Genomic DNA, 13,796 nt, shown 5'->3' with positions numbered 1-13,796 from the left:
CGTTCCTGTGGGGGGTTTCTTTCCGAGTTGTCTTAACCACTCACTTATTATTCATTCTATTATTCATACCTTTCCCTAGTGTTATATATTAAATGTCTTCAATATAAAAGGCATATAGGATACAAATAACAACAAATGCTTGCCCCAGTGCGCCCTACTCTAACAGTTTAATGCAGCAATACATTACATTTTTTAAAATATTATTACAGTTGTGGGTCCAACAGTAAAAAATATACTTACAATATATGCTTTATTGTTCTATAAACAACTATAGAGGATAGGACTGATTGTACCGGCCTCATGAGCGAGGGTTTGGTCCAAAAACCTTGAACAATGTTCACATAACATATAGATAGACCAAAAAAGAAAAAAAATCCTGGAAAAACAGGCAATTAGAAATGCACCTCTTATTCCTAAACCCATCAGAATAATAATAATAATAATAATAATAATAATAATAATAATAATAATAATAGTAATAATAAATATCCTCTGGCAACATCCTCCTCAAATGTATCATCAGTAACCGTTGCATCGCTGTCACTTTCTACTCTATAGACATTGTATACACTTTAATTTCTACACTATTATTTAAATTCAAATGTAATATGTCTAATATGTAATATGCACTATTTTATTTGATTGTATATTTGTAAAAAATCTTTTGCTGTTGTAACAAGAAATTTCCACCTATGGATAAATAAATAAAAATATAATCTCATCCATAATAAAGAGGAGTAATTGAATTTGTGACATCCGCACATAGCGCGTGCAGTTCCACCTTCTCGTCGCGTGGTGTCGCTGTTGGACTATTTATACACGGCAACACGGTTCACCACCGCGGGACTGTGTTACGAGCAGCACAACAACAACAACAACAACTAAAGTCAATAAACTAAAGTTTATAAAAAGCTGGGCTCGGGATAAATACGACAACGTTATTTAAAAAAAAATGTTTTGTCTTTGTCCGCCATTGTTGCAGACGTAACAATGGGGCTTTCCATCGAGAGAGAGAGAGAGAGAGAGAGAGAGAGAGAGAGAGACACTTTCGCTTTCATTCTGACACTTTGAAGACTGGTTCGTCGGTGAACGCGTGAACGAGCCCCCGGTTCAGAACTGTTTTCCGGTAACCGGGTCCACGTCGCTTCACGCGGGTCGAACACGACACGACACGGCCCGTCGTAAAGGAAACGTGAGTTAAATGTGACGCCACAAGCTGAAACTCCCGCTTCGTGTGGAGCTCGCGCACATTTAGACTTAAAGGTAATAAAGGCGAGTGGCAACAATGTAGCTATGTAGCTATATCATATGTGTGTATGTATATGCAACAATGTAGCTATGTGTGTGTATGTACTGTTTGTGTTGTGCTAACTCGCTGGTGTGTTGCTGTATTTGGATGTGAAAACGAAACTAATGCGGAAGTTAAGTTAGATTAAAATTAGTCCAAATAATATTAGTGGCTTATTTTATGTATAAAGGATATAATATGATATGATATTCCTTTATTTGTCCCACAGTGGGGACATTTCAAAAAATATTTTTTATAATTTTATAAAATATAATTTATATTTTTATATATAATATTATATATTTTATAATAAAAAATATAATATTTTATGATATATAATTTATTCTATATTAATTTATAGGTTCAATATTAAGCTCTGTGTTCTCCATGTTTCAGCCAACAGTTCATATTTAATAAAATCTGTTTGTTTTGAGCTTAATACCATCTGCAAGTTCATCGTGACATTGTTTCTCCATGTTTCTGCCAACAGTTGGAGTCCATCTTTACTGTTCCTCCCTTAAGTCCCATCGGGGAGACTGTGTGCTGACCTTTGACCCCCTCTGACCCCCCCCTGTCTCTTTATTATGCAGACGATGATGAGCTCCCTGTCCCCCCTGCTCTTCGTGTGCCTGGACGTATGCATGGTGCACGCGGTCCGCTCGGCCCGGCTCTTGCCCGCCGCCGTCCTCCTCCGCCATCCGCTCCTCGCCCTGTGGGGGGGCGGGCTCACCAGGGCCGGCCTGCTCGCCGGCCTGCTGGCCCTCGCCCCCCCGACGAGACCGCCGTGGATGAGCGGCTTCCAGGCGCTGCAGGGCCTCGCGGTGCTCTGCTTCCACGGCCCGGTGTACGTCACCCTCCTCCGGGCGCTGGGGGCGCCCGCCACGGAGGAACTGTGGGGGGGGCTCTCCTGGGAACGGGTGGGTGGATGAGTTGCAGTATGGATCACATTAATGTAACAGCAGAGAGTTTTCAGATTTTTTTTTTTTTTAGAGTTCTTTCCTCTTTAATTCGTTCTCCACCCTCAACGTATAATATACGTTTTTTCGAATGCGATGACAAATCTGCATTTTTATGCACATCCCTGTCGTACAATGACAACAGGAAGAGGCCACAGGTATACAGTATAGCTAAGTACAATTCTGGTACTTCAGGTATTTCTACGACATTTCAGAGAGACATATCGTACGTTTCAGAATTCACCAGCTGCAGCATGCACATCTGTACTGTTGAGTAAATACTGACAGGGGAACAAATGCTTTCACTTTTGATACTTCAAAAATATGTTTTTTTGTCATTTTGTTTTTGTACTTAAGTCGCTGAGTCTGGTACAAGAAACTATTTTAGAAATATATTTTTTCGGCCTCTATCATAACATTCATCAAAGATTGTTTTGCATTTCCCATATTTGTCTAGTTTGTGCTATTAAACCCTGCGATGCGTCTTGCAGGTGTTACAAGGTTACGTCGTGACGATAGTGGCGGGGCTCTACTGGAGCCGATACGTGTCGTCTCTGTTGCTCTCTTCGGGTCGATGCATCTCCTCTCTGCTGACGAGGGCGCCCAAAGAGGAGCCCAAAGAGGACACCAGTGCGTCTCTGAATAGGCTGATGGGATATATGCGGCCCTATCTCGGGCGCTTGGTTTCCGTGCTGGTTCTCGTGTTGCTTTCATCTTACGGTAAGTGGGACAGCAACTTCAATTAAGTACGTAGTATACCGGTAATTTTCTGTCGTGTTCTTACGCAACTGCGGAGGTTTGGAGTTGTCTCCTGCAGCTCCTGCTGTGTTGTTTGCAGCTTCACTCCCAAAAGTGCATATTGTTGATTTATAGCACAAGTGTCAAACACAAAGCCCACCACGTCATTTTATGTGGCCCGTGACGGCTTGAAAAGACATATGATCGCCTTTTCTTAACCCTTGTGTTGCCTTCGGGTCAATTTGACCCGATTCAATGTTTAATGTCGGTGTTCTTTCGGGAGTCAACAAACAAACATAAAGTACCTCACACTTAAACTTGGAAAACAATATTAATTCTAATAATTTTCTGGAGATTTTAATAGCTGGGGTCATATTGACCTCAAGGGTAAAATATGTTAGTAAATATAAAGGTAACAGGAGGGTTAAACATTGAATCGGGTTGACCCGAAGGCGACAGGAGGGTGAAACATTGAATCGGGTCAAATTGACCCGAAGGCAACACAAGGGTTAAAGGAATTTCAAAATAAATATCCTGTGCTTTTATTTTGAAGGTTTCAAATTTAATGGATTTATGTTATAATATTAGAGACATTTTCTTACGTACAATATTTCTACAATAATCAAATGCAAAGAGAGTTATTTAACAATATGTTCGGGAGTAGTTCATACAGTGTTTCAGTTACACCGGCCCTTTAAGAGGGCGGCCATGATGCTGATGTGGCCCACGGTGAAAATGAGTTTGAATCCCCTGAATTAGAGCAATCAGGGGATTACTGTGGGCCTGAGTTATGAAAGTCTGGTTGCCTTATATTCTCTTTCAGGTTAAAGTGGAGCTTTAACGGAGAAAAGACCACTCCTGATATTTTAGATTCACAGTAATTGTCTCCTCGTATATATCGTGATGGTGTGAACTCGTGGACTCAGGTGAGATGGCTGTTCTTCGGTACACCGGCCAGGTGGCGGACTGGATCGCCAACGAGGAGGCGCCGGACGCCTTCACAGAGGCCCTCAGCGTCATGACGCTGATGACCGTTGTCAGGTAACGTCGCCTTTCAGGGTTCCTACGGTCAAGGAAAACCTGGAAAAGTCATTGATTTTTTAAATGGTTATTTCCAGGGCTGGAAAAGTCCCCCCCAAAAATTTAAAATCAAAAAAGTTTTGGAATAATCATGGAAATTTGCGCTGAGTTTGAAATAATTAATATGTTTTTAAAAGAAAGACGCTCAAAATGCAACTTTTTTTCTTCCGCACCTTAACTGAAAGGTTTTGTGTCCATAGCAACAGCAGCTCAGGGATAATCCACTGTCATGTATACGCTGAGATTTCACATGGAAATTTGGCAAGTTTATTAATTTAGCACATTTCAACATGGAGGAAATACTTTCACTAAATCTGAACCGAAAAGAAAACCCGTGTCTAGACGCTCTTCCAACCCACCGGACGCCATTAACAAAAACAGTGCAAATAAGTTGTACTTTCGGTTTATTTCCACCATCATAAAACATCCACAAACTATCACGTTCACTCCATTTGAATATAAGACTTTACTATTTTTACTCCCCCCCCCCCCCCTCTGGTTTTCAGTGCCGTGCTGGAGTTCGCGTGCGACCTCCTCTACGACTTCACCATGAGCCGCGTCCACACCGCGGTGCAGGGCGCCGTGTTCCAGGCCGTGCTGAGCCAGGAGATCGCTTTCTTTGACGGCACGAAGACAGGTAAGTGACGACTCAGCAGGTATCTTCAGAGGAAGGAGTAGTGTGTGTGCGTCGTACCGTCATGAATCAATTATAAACTGATACACGTTTATCTTTTCACTTATGGCACACACTTTTTTTTAAAATCAAGGCACAGCCGTATTCGAGCCATTTTAGGGTAAGCAAATGATCAATTATATGGATATATATTTTTTGTGATCAAATATATATATTTTTGTGATCAAATCTTTTATATTATTATATTTAAAAAAATTGTGATCAATTAATACTTTTTTTGTGATCAAATCTTTCATTGGTTTTCGAGATATTTATTTAAAGATGTACACACTGCACGTATACAAAGATACTCAGACAAAAAACATACCATAAAAATAAAAACAAAAAATAAAATAAAGACTATATTTATAAATACGGGTAGACATGCAAAAACCTGCACACATATTAACATATATATGCACATACCCTCATACATACACACACATAAATACTGTTTATTTACCCCTCCCACTGTTGGCGACGCCCCCTCATACATCTCCAGATATTAAATAAGGGAATGTATTATGTTATGATACAATTATATATATTTTTGAATTTTGCAGAATCTTGGGTGGCAATATTCTAAATAGAAAAATAAATTCACAGTTATGCAAAATAAATCACAGATTTGCCAGATTGTATAGTCAGACATTCACACGAGAAAAACTTGGATACATAGTGGAAAATAGTGCATTTATTTGTACTATTTTATCCGATTATTCATCCAATTCAATTCAGTTTATTTTGTATAGCACAATATCACAAATAAATGTGCCTCAGAGGGCTTTACAATCTGTACACATACGACATCCCTGACCTTTGACCTCACATCGGATCAGGAAAAACTGAAGAACCCTTCAGGAGAGCAACAGAGGAGGATCCCTCTCCAGGATGGACAGAACAATAGATGTCATGTGTATTTATAATGTTAATTATGAATCTTTAAATAGCTCCATATCTATTTTGTATATCTTCATTTTGCTGTCGTAGTTTCCTTATAGATAAGTATAAGTTCCTTTGACGAGGCTCATAACACACTCCTCTTTTCTCAGGTGAACTGGCGTCCCGCGTTACCACGGATACCAACGAGATGAGCGAGGCGCTGAGTGAGAAGTTGAGTCTCGTGATGTGGTACACGGGGCGATTGGGCTTCCTCTTGTTCTTCATGGTGAGCCAGTCTTGGAAGATGACCCTGCTCACCTGCATGGGCCTGCCCGTCATGTGGCTCATCCCGGAGCTCATCGGACGCTTCCAGAAGGTAAAGACCACTTCACCCTCAATACAGGGACAGCACATTTACATCTTTATGAGGGGGCAGTTTTCCCTGACTGAAATCCAGGAGCATTTGGGGGGGGCGCTTTAGGGGGGAGGCCTGCAACCGCAGGGTGCAGGGTTGTGGGTCGGTTCCTCTCCCCCCCATTAGTTGCAGTCGAAGAGTCCTTGAGCAGGCACTGAACCCCCCCCTGGCGGCTCACCGCAGCCTCCTGCCCTCCTAACTACTAAGGATGATGGGTTAAATGCAGAGAACTAATTTCCCCTTGGGGATTAATAAAAGTGTATATTCTATTCTATTCTATTTAAAAAATAAATTGGGGCACTTTTTGAAACTTGTGAAATAACATTAACCTTTGTTCAAAAATAATAAATATACTTATTTAGGCTTACAGAATATGAGCAATTGTCATAAAAAGTGCAATAATAAGACTATTAGGCAATAATAAGACTATTAGACAACAATAAGACTATTAGGCAATAATAAGACTATTAGATAATAATAAGAATATTAGGCAATAATAAGACTATTTGGCAATAATAAGACTATTAGATAATAATAAGACTATTAGGCAATAATAAGACTATTTGGCAATAATAAGACTTAGGCAATAATAAGACTATTAGGCAGTAATAAGACTATTAGGCAGTAGTCTACAGATTTTAAGTGTTTTCTTAGATTTTTTGAACAAAAAACAAACAAAATCAGACAATCATATTCAATTTTATTCTTATTTCTTTTTTATTATTACATTTTAAACGACTATTAACAATTATAACTTATTTATTTGTTTTTTTATAATTCAAAATTATATTTATTGATTTTTGTGTGTGTACCTACCTAGTACAGGAAGTACAGATAGAACACACAACAAAGTAAAAACAAAACGCTATTAAATTATCATAATTATGGGGCATTTGTTGCCCCTCTAGTGACATCAGGGGCAACATTATATCTGTTAGGGCCCTTTTTGCCTTTTTCCCTGGTGTATTTCCGCGCTGCCTAAATGTCGCCTCATCTTTAAAGCTGCTCTAATCTTTATTGTTATTAAATTGTGTATTTTTTTCCCAGACCATCGCCGTCGAGGTCCAGGAGTCCCTGGCGAAGGCCAACCAGGTGGCCACGGAGACGTTCTCCTGCATGAAGACGGTGAGGAGCTTCGCCAACGAGGACGGCGAGACGGAGCGGTACACTCGGCGGCTGGACGCCATTTACGCCCTGAACAAAAAGGAAGCGGTGGCGTACGCGGCCTCCACCTGGGCCAACAGCGTGAGTCCAACGCAGCGTCCGGATTATTACACGCACGCACTGATTTCTGAGCCAGCGTGAGGCGTGTGAGTGTGAGCCGGCGGGGGATGAACCCAGGGAGAAAATGTACAGGGTTCGTACGGTCATGGAAAACCTGGAAAAGTCATGGAATAAAAATGGTTATTTCCAGGCCTGGAAAAGCTCTGCAAAAAAAAGATGAAATCCCAATGGAAATTTGTTAGATTCATATCTTCATTTACAAAGTTCGATTAAAATAATAAACATTTACATCAATATTTATACTTTTAATCAAACTATTTTCTCATCATTTAAGGTATACTTGTGTATGCACTGAGATTTCACCAAATGTTTGGTCATGGAAATTTGGTTTAAAGTCCTGGAAATCCATTATTCAACATGTGTATGAACCCTGAATATAATAAAACGCAGACAGAGAAAAAAAAGCCAGAAATAAACGTTCTTATTTAAAGTTAGGCAGCAGGTCAAACAGAATCTCAAACATACCTCCTCTGCTTATGCCATAAATCCCTCTGAATTAATCACATTAGCATCATTAAAATATTAAAATAAAGCCAGAAGATCTACACAGAGCAACACACGTTATCAGTCCCACGCCCAGTGATTTGGAAATGCCTCCGATCTGCATCTTCCCGTGGAGCTGGGAGTGAATGTTTAACATTATTTATTGCCTTTCTTTCCCCCTGTAAACCATTAACCTCCCCAGATGACCAGCATGGCCTTGAAGGTGTTTATTCTGTACTACGGAGGCACCCTGGTGACCAGAGGGGGCGTCAGCAGGGGAGACTTGGTGTCCTTCGTCCTCTACGAGCTGCAGTTCGCCTCCGCCGTCGAGGTGAGCCGCGTGCCGACATGAAGGGAGTTTGAATATATTAATATATTAATATTCAGCAAGCGGACAATGTTTTTTTGTTGTTTCAAAATTGAACAAAAGTAATTCAGCCCATGCTCTTTTTCCAGGCCGTCATGCGTTCCTACCCAGAGGTGAAGAAGGCAATCGGGTCCTCGGAGAAGATCTTTGAATATTTGGAACGCAAACCTAAAAGACCCCCGAATGGCTCTTTGGCCCCCGAAACTCTGGAGGGTCTCATTGAATTCAAAAACGTCACATTTTTCTATTCCGGCACGGCAAACGAAAACACATTCATGCTCAAGGTATGCGTGGGTTTTATTTTATCTCCGCTGCATTCATCGTCTTTACAATTTAAATATTATCGCACACAACCCGTTACCGATTCACCCGTTCATCTGTTCCTCCCGTCTCCTACCAGGACGTGTCTCTGGAGATGAAGCCGGGGAAAGTCACTGCCCTGGTGGGGCCCAACAGATCAGGGAAGTCCACCTGTGTCCGGCTGCTGGAGAGATTTTACCAGCCCCAAGCCGGAGAGATCCTACTGGACGGGATCCCGCTGCACAGCTACGAAGACCAGTACCTACATGACAAGGCGGGTTGTTTTTTACACTTTTTACTTTAACCGTCTAGCTGACTAATTTCACTTGAAAGGAGCGTAATAGCAAGCACCGGGGAAAGGCTATGGAAAAACAGAATGTAAACATACCTTTCATGTTTACATATATATATATATATATATATATATATATATAAAGGTGCCCTGTGGCATTTTCATATATCAATTAGAATATGAATTCTTTATTTTATTGTTTATTTTTTTTTAAAAAAAAAAAAAAACATGCATTCTGGATCATTATCATCTGGAAAATAAAATATTGCTTTTATTCTGATTTATTTTTTGTTGATTATTACACAGCTAGAAAACTCAAATATCCTATCTCTAAATATTAGAATATCATGAAAAAGTAGGGTAAAAATCAAATCAATTAATAAAACTCTATTAACACCTAACCTGTTTCTGAGCCTTGACAAACACTCCAGCTGTTATAGAGCTTTTTTTTTTCTTGGTCTGAGGAAATATTAAAATTTTTTATAGGATTTTTTTTTTTTTTTCTTTTGTGTTATATGTAATCAGCAAAAAAAAAAAAAAAAAAGTAATATTTCAGTTGATTTGTAATGAATCCAAAATGCATCACATTTTGTTTTTTTTTTTTTAATTGCATTACAGAAAATAAAGAACTTTATCACAATATTCTAATTTTCTGAGACAGTCCTGTATATATATAATTTTTTTATTTTTTATGCTGCATTAAGTGATTTCTGGCCACCAGGGGGCAGAAGGGTTTACAAACAAAGTCACAGAAAAATCATACCCTCAGTAGCACTTTTAAAAATTGTATTAATTAATATCCTTAATAGATCAATTTATCAGCATGAAAAACAGCACTTTATACCTGTAAAATTCCTTTGAATTGGATGAATCCTTCATTTTCTTTGTGATGCTCATGTTTATTTTTTTTAAACCGAGCATTAAGAAGCTCTAGGACTGTCCTCTTTATTTGGGGTGAGTGAGTTATTTAAGGGGTTTCAGTTATCGTACCAAACTAATTAACACAACATTTAAGATGTGAATAAGTGAATTCTGCAGCTGAGACCATAAAACTGAAATGAAATGAAAGTAGCCGCATGATGATGATGAAAGGAAGGAACCACAGTCCATTGCAAGCTTCCTCTCCTGATGTCTGCTTTAATGTCAGGCCGCTGTTGTGTCTTCTTCTGTGTCTTTACAGATTGCGGTCGTGAGCCAGGACTGCGTGCTGTTTGCTCGCTCCGTGCGAGAGAACATCAAGTACGGCGTGGAGGACGCCTCCGACGAGGAGATGCACGCGGCCGCCAAGCGGGCCAGCGCCCACGAGTTCATCATGGAGCTGTCGGGTGGCTATGACACAGGTTGGACGCGCAAACGCAGCCTGTCGGAAAGAGTCCTCCCGTGGGGTCCTTCACACGGGGGCTGGCTACTTCCTGGAGTTATTATGATTGCTCCTCTGCGTATGTCCGCGGCTAATCTCGTATTCTGCTGCACCGAACTGTGTAACATGTGGTGTGGCCAGCGGGTTGTACGTCTACAGACTCTTGCATTTAGTTAAGATAAACACCGTAGACCAGCGGTCCCCGACCTTCTTGAGGACAATATTTTCACTGACTTCACAGTGTGTGCGATAAACATGACGTTGTAAATATGACGTAATAAATATGACGTAATAAATATGACTTCATATAAACACAACGTAATAAATAAGACGTAATAAATAAGACGTAATAAATATTAGGTAATAAATATGACTTAATAATTATGACATTAAATATGAGGTAATAAATATGACGGAATAAATATAACGGAATAAATATGACGTAATAAAATATAAAGTAATAAATATGATGTAATAAAATATGATGTAATGAACATGACGGAATAAATACGACGGAATAAAATATAATTGAACAAAATATGACGGAATAAATATGACGTAATAAAATATAAAGTAATAAAATATAAAGTAATACATATGATGTAATAAAATATGACGTAATAAATATGACGGAATAAATATGAAGGAATAAATATGATGGAATAAAAATGACGGAATAAAATAATAATGGCATAAAATATGACACGATCGTCGTAAAGTGCATTAAAAAAAGTGCAGTGATAAACCCGAACGTTAATCACAGACGGGTATATCCGGCCATTTTTTCAAAATAAAAGATTTTTCCGTCTTTGATTTAAAAAAAAAATTTAAAAATACTTTTTTAAAACACCTTTTCTGTGCGGCCCGGTACCAACCCGGGGGTTGGGGACCGCTGCCGTAGACAGTATTGAAAAGTCTTCCAATGAATATACAAGAGACTTCAATGTCATCACTGCCAGCTACGGGAGCAGGAGGATCACCGTCTTATGTTTTAGCTCAAGGACTTAAACGCATTCATCATTATTAATTTGCTAATCCATCCATCTATTCAATATTATTGTTACATGCTGCCGGCAAGGATTTAACTCAATGGGATTTAAAAGCAAATATTGCCCCTCCTGGTTTTCACAGTGCAGGTGGATTTGATTTAAGTGCTTTTGAAACAAACATCACTTTGGTCTTGTGCCAGAAACCGCTCATCGTTCCCCGTAAATGTCCATAAAGTCGATGACGGTGAGTCCTTCTGTCGGGCAGATGCTGGGGAGAAGGGCGGCCAGATGTCCGGAGGCCAGAAGCAGCGTATCGCCATCGCCAGAGCTTTAATCCGACGGCCTAAAATCCTGATACTCGACAACGCCACCAGCGACTTGGACCCCGAGAACGAATATCAGGTGGGTTGCGTTCTTCTCGAGTTCCTCACATTTCCCTAACTTCTTACTCCCTTGTTCCGCATGTGACATCGAGTCACGATTGTACTCAAAACAGGTGTGCCAAGCTCTGTTGAGCAAAACCGACGACTGCTCCGTGCTGCTGATATCCAACAAGATGAACGTCGTGGAGAAGGCCGACCACATCGTCTTCCTCAAGGAAGGGATGCTGATGGAGGAGGGCAGCCACGAGGAGCTGCTGCAGAAAGGCGGCCATTATGCCGCCATGGTGAATAAGCAGAAAACGGGCTTCAGCCGCCAAGAGGAGGAGACGGAGGACACACGCTGATACAGGGGTTGCCCTGAAGGCCGGAGAAGAACGGTCCAGACTTTAAGGGTCAACGCTGCCCACAAGGGTCCAAAACCAGGAATCTGGCATTTAAGGGATAATTCCATGGTAGAAACTAGAACGGGCACTCGGTAGAGCACATACCTTCGCATATCACAAGATTGGGCATTGAATTATGAACATTTTGGCATTAGTTATAAATTGACCGTGCTATGGTAACAAGAAGATTTTGACCTTTTCATGACCTTGACCTTTGACCCGATCAACCCCAAAATCTAGTCAAATGGTCCCCGGATAATAACCAATCATCCCACCAAATTTCATGCGATTCGGTTTTATACTTTTTGAGTTATGTGAGGAACACGCATACAAATAAATAAATACACGGCGATCAAAACATAACCTTCAGCATTTTCAATGCGAAGGTAACAATATGACAAACATCTCTGCGTTCATTATCATCCTTTATGAGAACTGAACTTTATACACTTTGCAAAAATAGACGTAGAAGAGTTCAGTGAGGTTGATTATACGTACTTTATTTTTTGTAATATTTAAGATGAGTGATTTTTTGAGGATCTGAATGTATATATTTAAATATATATTTGTCTTTATATTATTGTAACTGTACTTTTTCCTGTATTGATGCTTCTTTACTTATTTAAAGGTTTTTATTACTTACTTTTCATAGTGTGTATTACTTACTTTTCAAGGTTTTTAATACTTACTTTTAATAGTATGTATTTCTTCATTGTAATATACTGTAGCTTTGCATTGTGTGTATTTATCCTGTACTGTTTGTTATTGTTTTATGTGTATTATGGTCTGTCAAGGGACTACAGATGCAAATGAGCTGAAGCTACAATTTTGTACAGAGCATCAAATGGTGAAATTTTTTGTTTTAACTGTACATGGTCCCTTTTAAATAAAGATAATAATATAATATATACAACCATCAATATTTCTTCAGCGCTACTATTGTGTGAAGTTAAAATGATGGAAAAGAAAATAGTTTTCATGTTTCATGTGCTGCAAGTTGTTGGTTTGTTCTTTTATTTAATTAGATTTCTTTCTATTTAATAGTTGTTGTTCTTTATTTTTTTGTTTTTACTATCCCAGTCCTGGTAGAATATATGTGAGGCTCCTGTCATCATAACATTTGTAAGATTTACTTTGCACATAATTTCCCAAAAGTTTGAGAGGAGAGTCTCAGTTTGGGCTTGAAACTCACAATGTGTAATAAACGGAGAGTCCCAGCTTTACAGTAAAGTACAGCAATACGTCCCCGGAGTGCTCCTTTAAATAGTGTGACCTGCATCAGATTAAGTTCAGGATACGTTGTCGAGGGGGTCTTTCCTCATAGTTTATCCCTGCTTTACTTTTCACAACATGAAGGCTGTTTCTTTTCCAAAGTGCATGGCTTGTGGAACGTGTTGCTTTCAATAATCTCACAGTTGAAGAGCCTGAAATAAAAAAAAGGTCATGTATGTCTATTAGCATGCCACATAAAAGCACGTCCAGCTAAATGAGTGCCCACACACACATTCCTGGTCAGAACAATGGTTAGCATGTTGTCACAATCTCCATATATGAGACGTTACATTTACCGCCAATGCAAATCCGAAGTTTGTTGTGTGTGTGTGCAGAGTATCTCCATCAGCAACCCCAGATGCTGCAGACAACATATGAGAAAACATAAGTCCCTGCAGACAGAATGACGCGTGACTGTAAAAGGAAAATAATTGTGAAATCGTTGAGGCCCAAATCTTAAAAACTGAGTAAATCCATTGTTTTCAAACATGGCAGAGGACAATATGTACCGACCGAAGGAGGAGCCGGGCGTGTGCTTAGTTTGACCGACGCGCGGTCACAGCCAATAGGAGCGCAGGATCACCCGTCACGTGACCGAAACGACGCGTCAGTGCCACGTTCCGGGTTCATATAGCGTCAAGCGGAAGCGGG

The 13,796-nt window shown here is 39.8% G+C and overlaps 1 protein-coding gene across 2 annotated transcripts; it reads left to right on the top strand.

Moving 5' to 3' along the window:
* Positions 1-1,064: 1,064 nt before the first annotated feature.
* tap1 (transporter 1, ATP-binding cassette, sub-family B (MDR/TAP)) lies at positions 1,065-12,779 on the top strand. Of its 2 annotated transcripts, none has more exons than XM_056444210.1 (13): positions 1,065-1,192; positions 1,879-2,205; positions 2,736-2,964; positions 3,909-4,023; positions 4,569-4,699; positions 5,788-5,993; positions 7,080-7,277; positions 8,002-8,130; positions 8,256-8,450; positions 8,567-8,740; positions 9,939-10,098; positions 11,373-11,509; positions 11,604-12,779. In XM_056444210.1, the coding sequence occupies exons 2-13, from the start codon at positions 1,882-1,884 to the stop codon at positions 11,832-11,834; spliced, it is 2,229 nt and encodes a 742-aa protein (XP_056300185.1). In that variant the 5' UTR covers positions 1,065-1,192; positions 1,879-1,881; the 3' UTR covers positions 11,835-12,779. The 2 variants fall into 2 exon arrangements, with proteins under 2 accessions (XP_056300185.1, XP_056300186.1); XM_056444211.1 differs by having other exon boundaries at positions 1,065-1,263.
* The last annotated feature ends 1,017 nt before the right edge of the window (positions 12,780-13,796 follow it).

This window comes from Pseudoliparis swirei, chromosome 22 (assembly GCF_029220125.1).
Source record: "Pseudoliparis swirei isolate HS2019 ecotype Mariana Trench chromosome 22, NWPU_hadal_v1, whole genome shotgun sequence".
Lineage (NCBI taxonomy): Eukaryota > Metazoa > Chordata > Actinopteri > Perciformes > Liparidae > Pseudoliparis > Pseudoliparis swirei.
Note: the sequence above shows the minus strand (reverse complement) of the source record. Positions and strands in the feature narration are given on the sequence as shown.